Source organism: Notamacropus eugenii, chromosome 3 (genome assembly GCF_028372415.1).
Source record: "Notamacropus eugenii isolate mMacEug1 chromosome 3, mMacEug1.pri_v2, whole genome shotgun sequence".
Taxonomy (NCBI): Eukaryota; Metazoa; Chordata; class Mammalia; order Diprotodontia; family Macropodidae; genus Notamacropus; species Notamacropus eugenii.
In genome coordinates, this window is record NC_092874.1 from 467,146,208 (window position 1) to 467,158,344 (window position 12,137).

The window sequence follows — 12,137 nt, forward strand, 5'->3', positions numbered from 1 at the left end:
ATCTCCTTTTCCATTTGGTTAATTCTGCTTTTGAAAGCATTCTTCTCCTCATTGGCCTTTTGAACCTCTTTTGCCAATTGAGTTAGGCTAGTTTTCAAGGTGTTAATTTCTTCAACATTTTTTTGGGTCTCCTTTAGCAGGCAGCTGATCTGCTTTTCATGCTTCTCTTTCATCCCTCTCATTTCTCTTCCCAGTTTTTCCTCCACCTCTCCAACTTGACTTTCAAAATTCTTTTTGAGTTCTTCCATGGCCTGAGCCCATTGGGTGGGCTGGGACACAGAATCCTTGATTTCTGTGTCTTTGCCTGATGGTAAGCATTGTTCTTCCTCATCAGAAAGGAAGGGAGGAGGTGTCTTTTCTCCGAGAAAGTACCCTTCAATAGTTTTATTTCTTTTCCCTTTTCTGGGCATTCTCCCCAGCCAGTGGCTTGACCTCTGAATATTCTCCTCACACCCATCTCGCCTCCTGGTCCTCCCAGCCAGCGTTTGGGGACTGAGATTCAAATGCTGCTTCCCGCCTTAGGGCTTTTGGCGGGGGCAGGGCTGCTATTCAGTGTGAGAATTAAGTTCAGGTGGTCAGGTCGGGGCAGGGCCGCCTCTCAGGCCCAGTTCCCTCAGGGGGTTTATGCACAGACCTTCCACAATGGATCCAGGCTCCCGCCCGTTTGGGGAGCCCCTGTCTGCAGCCGCCTCTCAGCTTCTATCTCCCGGGGGGGGCCCGAGCCATGGGGGCACCCCACTCCCCTCTCGACCCGCCAAACAGACCCTCTCACCGACCCTCGTCACCTGTGGGTGGGGGAGCTTGTGCCGCTGCTGGAGATCCCGTCCCTGAAGCCTGCTCGGATCTGTACCTCTCGGAGCCGCGGCCGCTGCAGGTCCGGGCTGGGCTCCGCGTCTGCAGCGCGACGGACCTTTTGCGAGAGGTTTGCAGGTCCCTCTGTGGGTGGAGGGACCCTCGTGGCTGCAGGATATCTCATCCCCGTAGCCCGTTCGGATCTTTTCCTCACGGTGTCGCAGCCGCTGCAGGGCTGCACTCAGCTCCCAGTCCCGGCGCCCAGTCCACAGCGCGAAGGACCCCCCGCGAGAGGTTTGCAGGTCTCTCCGGAACAAAAATCTCCCTCGCTCCAATATTTCGTGGCGTCTGGGTGCAGAATTCACCGTGGGTTGGTCCCCTCTAGCCGTTCTGTGGGTTGTGGGTTCGGAGCTATGTGTATGTGCGTCTTTCTACTCTGCCATCTTGGCTCCGCCCCCCCGAGTTCAAATCTTACCTGACACCTTCGTCTCTGGGGCTGCCTCCCCTTTGGTAAAATGAAGGTGTTAGGACTAGAGGACCTTTGGTCCCTTCTAAGTCTATCATCAAACATTCATTAAGCACCTACTAAGTACCAGACCTTGGAGTTGAAGGAGCTTACATTCCATTGAGGAAACACCACTCACAGCACTGGCAAACCAAGGCAGTTTGGGGGAGGTGGAGGGGCACTGGCTTCTGGTCATCCATTGGGTGAGGGGAGGAGGGAGGACCTTCCAGGTATGAGGGACGGCTGCTACAAAGGCCAGGGAGGAGAGGAGTTAACGAGTTTGACTGCAGTGCCTGTGAAGGGCATGGACAGCGATGGGATTGGAAAGAAGGTGCTGGGGCCAGGCTAGGGGTGAGCGAATGGGCAACAGACCTGGCAGATCCTTCAGCGCACTCTCTGTAGGTTATGACTCTCCAACCACTCTGGGAGGCAGATGCTATTATCCCCATTTTACAGTTGAGGAAACTGAGGCTGAGATGTAGAAGCTTGCCCATTCGAGTTTGAGGCAAAACTTAAAACTCCTATTTTCCTGATTCCAGTGAACTACACCAATAACTAACATATGGCACCTACTACGTACCAGGCAAGGGCAGATGACCCCCAACCTCAAGGGTTTCTAAGAACAGATTGGCGGGAGCTCCCCTCCCCCAACCTTCACCTCAGCTCTCAGCTGCAGACTTTATCTGACCCCAAGCAGCTGACAAGAAGCCTCCAAAAGGTTCCTACAAAGGCAAGCCTAAGGAGAAGAGGCCTAGACTATGTCCCCTCCAGCCTTGAACCTCAGACTTTCATCCCTTCCCCCCAAAGTGTGGCTTCCTTCTCCTCCATAGTCCACCTAAGTTCTGGACAAATACTAAGGGAGAAGAGGGCGCTGGGTCAGCAACGCCTGTCTCAGGATGCTTAATATCTCTCCAGCCCACAAGAACGGACCTCGAAAGTTTTCTTTTCTTTACTTCACTCAGGGTTCTGTGTTTGAGAGAGGGAGGAGGAATCAGGCCCGGGCTGACTGTTGAGAGAAGTGGGTGGTTCTCATGAGTTGGCCAGGCTACCGGTGGGAGGTCACCGACCCCCACAGCTTACAATAGCAGGGATGCCCCATCCCCCAGGGCTCTGCTCCAACTCCAGTTTGCTGCCCTAGAATGAATCAGGCCCAGGCAGTTGAGGAAATGTAGTGTTCAGTGACACATCCTCCCTTCCTGCCTTGTCTTCACTTTCTAAAAGGCTCGTACTAGGGCTCCCTAAGACTTTCAGGCCGGATGTGCCGGCCTTCTCTGGAGCTTGTATCTTAAAGGAAGTCAGCAGGAAAAGGTACCTTGAACATACATTGCAGTGTCTACTGTGTGCTAAGCATTTTACAAATACTATCCTGGGTGATCCTCACAATCACCCTGGGAGCCAAGGGCTGCCACTTCCCCCATTTTACAGATGGGGAAACTGAGATGTGTCTGAGGCCAGGTCAGCCCCCACCCAACCCTTCCATCCATTACCCTATCTCACACCACCTCCACAAGTGTCCATTAGTGAATGGTGAAATACTGATCATTTTTACAGGACCCTGGTCCTACTTGGAAGCCAAGTAGCAGGGACACATTGTTTGTGCCTTCCATCTCCTCTGTATAGATCTGGTATAAACACAGCTATTTTAATGTCTCCCCAGTTAGAAAGCAAGTTCCTTGAGGGCTTTTTGCCTTTGTATCCCTAATGTTTGACACAGGGCAAGCACTTAATGCTTGTTGACCTGCCAGAAAATGTTCAGATTCTGGAAATCTGAGGTCTCGAGTCCAAATCCCTGGGTTCAAATCTGCCTCTTCCCACCCAGGTGACCCCAGATGACTCATTTAACTTCCTGGGCCTGTTTCCTCATCTGAAACATGAGAGGGTTGGACTAGCATAGTGTTAGTGGAACCCAAAGAGCAGGATTCCAATCCCACTTCTTACACTGTGTGGCCTTGACAAGACTTCATCTGAGCCTCCATTTCCTCATCTGATGGCCTCCAAGGTCCCATCTGGCTACAGATCTATGATTCTACAAGTGGCCCCAAAGACCATGTCTCTGTGTGGAGCATAGGGAGTCCTTGTCCTAACATAACTAACGTCAGAATGACAGAATTGACACATTAGTGGCTTCATCTCCTCCTCCTCCTCTCCCCAGCCCTGGTTTCCAGACATTTCAAGCAGGGAATGGGGGTTTAGCTGGAGGCCCTGTGGTTTTCTAAGTGACATCCAACTATCAGAACTGTTCCCTCAAAGACAAAACTCATTAGCCCGGCAGTTGGATTTTTAGGGAGCAAAGATTTTATTTTAATAAGTTATAAGATACAATTTTACAATCCTGCATTTTCGTGCCAGTTTCTCTTCCATTTGCTAGTTTACAAAGTTGTGAGCATTTCACATTAAGGCACGGTATACAAATAAAGAGATGGGGCACCCTGGTCTCCCTCAGGCTGGGCTTTCCGCTATACCCCCTCTCCCAGCCATTCAACCCTAGTGATGACAGAGCCTGGGCCAAGAGACCAGACTCATGTCTGTCCCACATGAGCATCCCCAGTCAGTTGAATGAAGCTCATCACAAAGTTTACCCAGGTCGCCAAAGTCAAACATCTGGTATTTGTGGCATCCAACCATCACTTAAAGGAGGGGCAGCAGAGAGGGAAGCTAGGATGTGGGGGTGGGGAAGAATGCCCTCTCAAGTTTATCACAGGAATGGGATGAAATATTGCAAAAGTGATCCCAAGAGGGCAGATCACACTGGACCAAGAAGTCCACACCCAACTCCCGGGGTAGCATTCTCTGTAGGTGCCAAGAGGGAAGCAGCAAGATGAAGTCACAGCCCCTCCTTTAACACTGGACTGATGAGCTTTTCACAGAAAGCTGAATTCTTTACGACCTGTTACCAAGAACCACAACAAAAATGACCCTCCCCCCCAAAAAAGGTTGCTATTTTATTTAACTCTCCTCCCTCTGCTGTGATGGGCCTCAAGGTCCAAGTCTGGCCTCTTCACACTTGGCTGCAATCTGAATTTTATGAGTTTGACAGAAGGCTAGTAATGATCCCACCACACAAGCAAATATATGTGAAGAAGGAAGACTCTTTGGGTTGTGTTAAAAAGTAACCTTTGGCAAAGGGATGGCTGCCCAAGCCTGTAGTGTCTTTACACTGATGGAGGAACCAAAGGTAAACATGGCAGTTGGGGGAAAGCTACTAGGGGCCTATCTGTCTTCGAACAGTTTAACAGACCTCTCAAAGAAGATAAGAGAAGAGCCACGGGGAACCCAGTAGAAAGTGTTAGTGTTAAAATAGGGGTAAATAACTTAGTAGCCTTTTCTATCCCATAAGGTACTACAATTGATTAATATCACATGCATACCAAGTTTTAACCCCATTTCCTTTTCATTAGAATAAAATAAAGAGAAACACCTTCCCCTTGGTGAGCATGGTCTGTGACAATCCAAGACAAAACCAGTCATTTCAGGGTCCCCAATCTCAATTTTTTAAAAGAGAAATTCCAGTTTTGGTTTATAGCAATGACTTTGAATGTCTGCAGTGAAATCAGTGTGCAAGTCCATCTTCAAATGTTGTTTGTGAAGGACAGGGCTAGGAGGTATCATTGGAATTGAGCGCACAGAGATGTACATTAATGGGATTTAAAATTTCTAAGCTTTGAGATTTTGAAAAGTCTCCTAAAGGAATAGAAAGTTTAGCATTTACTTCTGGACGTACTTAAGTATGAGCTGCATATTTAGAGACTACATTTCATTTCCACAAAAGGCCCATAAACTCTGTATAAAAATCAACACGACAAATAAAGCATTTCGCTAGGACCTCCTTTACGGTACTGTGATATGGAAGGGACTTCCAGGAATGTGCTCCTCACCCCACTTCACAGCCAAAACATAATCCCCCTTCTCCTTGACTACATAAGTCACATTATATTGCTGGTTTCCTACGTGTTTCATGGATACTTCTTCACAAGGAGTGGTGGGGCCATGGACACCAATCAGTAACATATTGGAACCTAAAATATAAAAGAGTCAAGGTTAAATTAACGGAATCAAGAGTGGTGGGAATGTAGAAAATATGCAAAAAATAACTCTCCCGGTGGGGTTGCCAAGAAAAGATCCATTGCTGGTGGAAATTCATATTGGTAGAATCTTTTCAGAAGGTCATCTGAAGTGCATGAAAGGGTCACAAAAATAATCATCCCCCTTGGAAATATAGAGTATTGTAGTGAAGAATAAAGTCCGAAGGTAGCCCAGGGTGGGGTGGGGGGCGGGGCGCACCTGAAAAGAGACCAAGGAAAGAACTCAGCTTTTGCTATAATCAGTTGTGTCTGACTTCTGGTAACCCAATTTGGGATTTTCTTGGCAGAGACGCGCGAGTGGTTTGCCATGTCCTTCTCCAGCTCATTGTACAGATGAGGAAACAGAGGCAAATGGGATGAAGTGACTTGCCCAGGGTCACATGACTACTAAGTATTTATGGCTGGATTTGAACTCGGGTCTTCCTGACTTCAGGCCCAGTGCACCATCTACCCAGTGCACCATCTACTGTGCCACCTAGCCACCTTAAAGAGGTCAGGTAGGAGAACCAAGTAAAGGAAGAGAAAAGTTATTCAGGAGGAGAGACTGGCCAGACTATGTCAAAAGCTACAGATAGGTTGTCAATGAAGACGAAAAATGGGGTTGGGGGAGACATAGCAATTGTATTTAACATTTAAGAAACCATTGGTAACCTTGGAGAGACCATTTTCAGTTGAGTGTGAGGTCTGCAAGCCGGATTATAAGGGGCTGAGAAGTGACTAAACAGGGAGGAAGTACAGGTAAAGATGACAGACTGCTCTTTCTCAGGGTATGACTATGAAAGGAAGGCGAGATATAGGATGATACATGGGTATCATTGTAACCGGAAGAAAATTTGATAAGTTTACAATAGCGAAAGTGAAGAAAACAGAGGATAGAAATTCAGAGACAAGCCAAGAATTACTGAACCCCATCAAAAAGATGACCAAAAAATGGATTCTTGCCCACCTTTCAGGAAATCCTAAGAAAATTTCCTAGAATTATTCACCTTAAGGGCCAGAATTTATAACTACAGAAGCCACAGGATGCCAACGGATGAAGATCATATTCAACTCACCCAGATATAGTGTTGTCAAAACTCATGACTGAGGGATGACTACATACAGCTGAGATGGAACACAACACACATCAAAACACAGGATTTTTCAGCCAAGATGAGAAATAACAGCAAGTTCTGGAGGATGGTACATGATGGTTCAAGACAAAAGCAGCATGACTCCTAAATTAGCTCTACAACTAATCTGAGAGCACTCTACCGAGAAATAAGACTGTCACTTAAATCTGTCAAGTTCCAGAAATTCCTAAAGCAATGGCCAAGACCAAGTAGGACCTTTGAGATACAAACCAATCAAAACAAGTGCCCCAAGGTAAAGCTAAAGAAAATTGTATAAACAGAATGGGCTGGCACCAAGAGATTGTAACCCACATCCAAACCCTATAAGATGGGAGATCCAGTGCAGGATTGAAGAGCAATAAGGTTATTTTGATCATTAACTTTCTTAAAGTAGCAAGGGGCAGGGTGGAGCCAGTGAGCAACCAAAGTGTGTTTGTCCTTCCTTGCCAAAGAAGACCGTGCCATCAGGGAAATAATGACATGACTTGCACTTGACTTTGTGTTTTTGAGTGAGGGAGGGCTGTGCAGGTCACCAGCCTCACTTCTCCACCAGAGCCATCTGAATCCAGTGTCCAGATATTCATCAGGATGACTGGAGATGACCCAGGATGAGGCAATTGGGGTTAAGTGACTTGCCCAAGGTCACACAGCTAGTGAGTGTCAAGTGTCTGATGTGAGATTTGAACTCAGGTCCACCTGACTCCTGCACTGGTGCTCTATCCACTGTACCACATGGTTGCCCCAGGCAACCAAGGAGAGATGAATAGAATGGAAAGGTCTAATGGAGACCAATGGAGACTTCCATGGCAGGGAATGGCCGGAGAGATGGCTCTGACAGCACTGGGATATTGGGTTCGAGAGGTCCTGTTTGACCTCTTGGGGGAGGAAACAGGATTGTGAGGACACTCCCGCCCTCCTCCCACAACTAAACTGAGTCACAGGAGACAATAAGGTGTTTAAATAGATGGGAGAGTTTTCCTAGGTGGTATTTATGAAAGTTCTTATTGTACATGTAAAAAATGGTGAGTTACTAATTGAAAACGAGAATTAACCATGGGCTGGACTTCAAGAACATTTCACAAGACAACAAATATGTAGAGATAGCAAAAGGAAGATATCAGCCCTGAACTTGGGGCCCAGCCAAGCAAGGAGTCAAGGACCCAGATTTCTTTTTTTGGAGAGGGGAGTGGTTTTTCCATGCATTAGACAGGGGAGTGGGGTTAGAGATGAATTAATTTATTGGGCTGTGTTCCCAGGTTATTCATGGCCCCAAGCCGCATGTGCACAGGAACTCACTCCCCATAGTCTTCAGTTTCTTCCAAGTGCTGATAACTGTGTGGTGTTCCTTGGGCCCCTGCCCTGAGCAAACCTGCATCCCACCCTTCAGACTAGGGGTCCAAGAGGCATAGAGCCAACATGGCAATGACAACAAATTGGGAAAAACCTAAATAAACCATGATATATCACCATAACAATCGCATTAAGGACTAAAATAGGAAACAAGTAGACTCTGTAGTAGAGTCCTAAGAAGTAGGACTATAAATAGAGTCAGAAAAACATTCACACATAGGACAGGGAAAGAAAAGCATACACACATGCATGGACAAAGCAGACTCAAAGGGCGTAACTACGGAGCTGCCGTAGACAGAAATATTGTACGGGAAAATTCCTTGAAGTGAAAATAGTTATAAATGCATATTTAATTGGCTTTGCTGTTATAAAATTAAGTGCATAAAATTTTCATAGGTATCTTTTTTTAAAAGAATAGGTAGGCAGATATGGCCCAGGCTGCAGATTCAAATATAAAGGTAGAGGCTAGAGATGGCTTAGATACCCTAAGTCATGGCTTCCTCAACCCTCACTATTCAGTCCTGATCAGTGGATGAGAAATGAGAACTCTTAGGTCCTAGGCCCAGCAGATGGGGTCCCAGGATTCCAATCAGGTCTCTCCTAAGTTCTGAGATCTTTCCCTCATGCTGCTGAAGAAGGCACCACACAAGCCTCAGACACCACAAATGGGAATTATGTCCTGTTCCCTGCAGACGGCACATACTCAGACTCACAATGAAAATGCTCCAAAGAAACAACGCTAATATCAATATAATACTTTAGGTTACGTAAATTGCCTTACATATGTTATCGCATCTGACCTTTACAGTTGTGTGAAGTAGGTGCTATTATTATCCCCATTTTACAGATGAAACTGGGGCTCAGAGAAGCAAGTGACTTGCCCAGGGTCACACAGCTTTTAAATGTCTGTGGTGGGATTTGAACTGGGGACTTCCTGAAATCACCAAGTCCAGTGTTCTATCATGGGTAGTCCCTAGCTGCCCATAACCTAGAAAATAAGTGTTGAAAGAAAGTTGAGCATATTCTACAATATATTCTAAATAGATATGAGACCTTAATATTAAAGATAATACTGGAAATAGATCATAAACCTGTGACAACTATGGGTAGGAGATATATTCTTAACCAAAAAGATAAAGGAAATCACCAAACATAAAACAGTATGTCTGATTACTTAAATTAAAAAGCTTCTGCACAGACAAAAGTAATGCACTTGGCATTAGAAGGGAAGTTGCAGAATGGGAAAAAAAATTCTTTGCACCAAACTTCTTTGATAAGGGTTTGTAATACAGGATATATAAACAATTAACAAATATATATGTAAAACTAAGAATCATTCCCCAATAGATAAAGGGGCAAAATGAACAAGCAATTTGCAACCGAACTTCAAAGTATTCTGTCTCATGAAAGAATGCTCCAAATCAGTAATAATAAGAGAAATGCAAATCCAAAGAACTGAGGTTTCACCTCTGCAAACAGCTGGCCACAGTCTATGCTGGAAGATTTGAGGAATGACAGACACGCTAATACATGTTGGTGGAGCTGGGAAATGGTGCAACCATTTTGGAAAGCAATTTGGAATAATGCAAATAAAGTGACTAACATGTCCATATTCTTTGGACCAGGGATTCCATTACTGGGTTTATACCCTAAGGGAGCCACTGATAAGAAGTCTCCACCTACTCAAAAATACTGCTAGCAGCAATTTGGTGATAGCTAAGAATTAGAATTAGATGCCCATCAACAGGGGAATGGCTAAACCAACCGTGGTACATCAAGGTAATGGAATGTTTCTGCACCGTAAGAAATGATGCAGAGAAGCCTGGAAAGATCTCCTTGAACTGATGCAAAGGGAAGTAAGCAGAACCAAGAGAACAACCATGGACACCCCAAGAAATTGAAAGGGAATGTAACAAAATTGTCAAGATTGGTCAGAATTCAAGTGAAGAGGTAAGGGAAGACTTCTCTAACCTCCACCTTCGTGAAGGAGGTGGGAGATCCACAAGGCTAACACACTGCACATGGTTTAGGACTTTTTAAATGTATTAGTCAGTTGTGCTGACTTTTTTCCTCTCTAAAAAATACTATTTGTCACATGGGATGGCTCTTTGAAGGAGGGAGCGATACCTGGGATAACTGACGATGATGTTAAGAAACAGAAAATGTCAATAAAAACTTATTTTAAAAAATTAAAAAAAGAAATCTGCCATTCTTGCTACTAGTAAAGCTCATTTTCCTAGGGTCAGGCCCAGCCTCAGATGGCTTGATCTTGGACAGGTTTACTCCACCTTGCTCTACCCTCGAACGTGCCTGGTTTCACTTACCTGCCTTGCTGCAGTCGACCAGGAAGGTACTCTTCTGGCCCACAAAAGCTTTCACGAGCCCTGCTCCCTTTGAAGTCACCTTGCTGGCATCTGAAGAAGCTTTGGGAACAGCACTGTAGCACGTTTCTGTGGAGGATCTGGTCACTGATTCAACAAGAATGGAAGAAGTCTCATTGGCAGAGCCTGGACTGACGAGGCGTTGACCTAGAGAAAACAGACACTTCAACCCGTTGCTGTCTAAAATGTGCTAGGGTGGAGTTTTGTAGATCTTCAATCGCCCTATCCAGAACTACTCAAAACTCCCACATTCCTCAGTAATTTTGGGGTTGTTTTTGGTCAAAAGCCAAGATCAAGGTCACATCTGGAAAACAGATTTTCTACGCCCATGATGCCTAGGCTCCATTCCACCCTCAGCCGGGTTTTCAGCACCAACATTGTTCGCTGCCCAGGCCTTGGTGGCTCACCAGTGTCAGCTCTCTCTAGGTCTGGCCACTCTCCACCAGGGAGTCCCATCTTTACCTGTCACTTTGGCCTTGAAAGGGCTGCCAACAATGTGGTTGGGTCCGCCATATTTCACGCCAATCAGATAATTCCCTGGAGCCATCGGTGTGTACATGACTTTGTAACCTTCTGGAGTCTCCTGGCAGTCCATTTTGACCTTGGATGGCCCTTCAATTGTAACAGACAATGTTCCTGGGCCAGCTCTAGTGGTATTGATGAAGAACTCTGATTGGACACCTGAAAGAAAGATTTTCAGTTAGCCTTTGCCCGAGAAAACAGGTGTAATCATATAACGGCCTGTGTATTATAATGGTGTAACAGTGACATGAATGTTGACATTTTTCACGGACAGGACTGTACTATAGTAGAGGGCATTGGACTTTGTGTCAGGGAGAACTAAGTTCAAATCTGGCCCCGGACACTAGCTGCGTGACCCTGGGCAAGTCACTTCACCTGTGTTTCGCCTTAGTTTCCTCATCTGTAAAATGGGGACAGTAACAGCAGCTGCCTCCTAGGGTTGTTGGGAGCACCAAATGTAATGATACATGTAGAACGCTCACAAACCAGCCCATGCCAAGGCAGCGATATGCAAATGCTATATACAGTGCCCGCCATGTGTTTGTCGCCCACATCTTCTGAACATGCTGTTCTGTGCCTCGATTAGGAGTCTGAGAGCTCATGGGCTCCTTCCTCAGGTGATGCTTCCTCCACCTCTCCCCTACCTGCCTCTAACCCCCTCATTTTGCAGACAAAGAGACTGAGGTCCAGGGTGGTGACATACGAGTGGCCCCCTGGACCCACAGACAGAAAACGCCAGAGGGGTTCAGGACAGGGACAGACCTTCAAAGCTCAGCCCTCAAGCTTTTTGGCTGAGGCTTCCCCATCAGTTCCCAATTCTGTCTAATTAATGGTCAGGGATGATCCTTAATCACTTCACCAGCAAAGTAAACAAGCTTTCTGCAGTCCAAGAGAGAAATCTGCCCAACACATTTTGCTGTGTTTAATCAAGTTGGCTTCTATGGCCCAGACCAACACCCAGCTGCCATCTTTATAGGTGGACTTGTAGGAGTGGGTTTCAGAACCAGGACAGATCTCAGAGGCCATGTGTTTAACCCCTCTTTTTTTTTTTTTTTTTTTTTACAGATGAGTAAACTGAGGTCATGAGTTGCCCAAGGTCAAGCTGACAGTAAGTAGTAAAAAAAAATTCTGGAATATCAGTTCTCTGGGCAGTGGGAGGGGTGTGTTTCTGAAAAGCATCTGTGCCTCAGTTGAGTTGACCCCAAATGAGGGCTCTCTATCCAAGGGAAGTTACTCTAACCCAGGCTGAAATAAGCAAAAGATTCCCACTCACAACCTGTTTCTATCGGTGAAAACTGGGGTCTTTCTGGGGAAAAAAAAAAATGGACCCAGCTGCCGAAAATAGTGTTTTTGGTTTAATTATAAACGTGACTCCAGGGAAGGAATTACTTCT

At 46.0% G+C, this 12,137-nt stretch overlaps 1 protein-coding gene across 6 annotated transcripts in view; it reads right to left on the bottom strand.

The window, feature by feature from the left end:
* Positions 1-3,569: 3,569 nt before the first annotated feature.
* FLNB (filamin B) overlaps positions 3,570-12,137 on the bottom strand; it is a 157,339-nt gene continuing 148,771 nt past the window's right edge. For 5 of the 6 annotated variants that reach the window (XM_072598838.1, XM_072598837.1, XM_072598834.1 and 2 more), the window contains 3 exons: positions 10,685-10,903; positions 10,166-10,369; positions 3,570-5,313 (listed from right to left, as the gene is read on the bottom strand). In XM_072598838.1, the coding sequence (XP_072454939.1) occupies positions 5,126-5,313; positions 10,166-10,369; positions 10,685-10,903 (611 nt within the window). In that variant the 3' untranslated portion in view covers positions 3,570-5,125. The remainder of the gene's footprint in view (positions 5,314-10,165; positions 10,370-10,684; positions 10,904-12,137) is intronic. The other variant, XM_072598836.1, reaches the window with a different exon arrangement.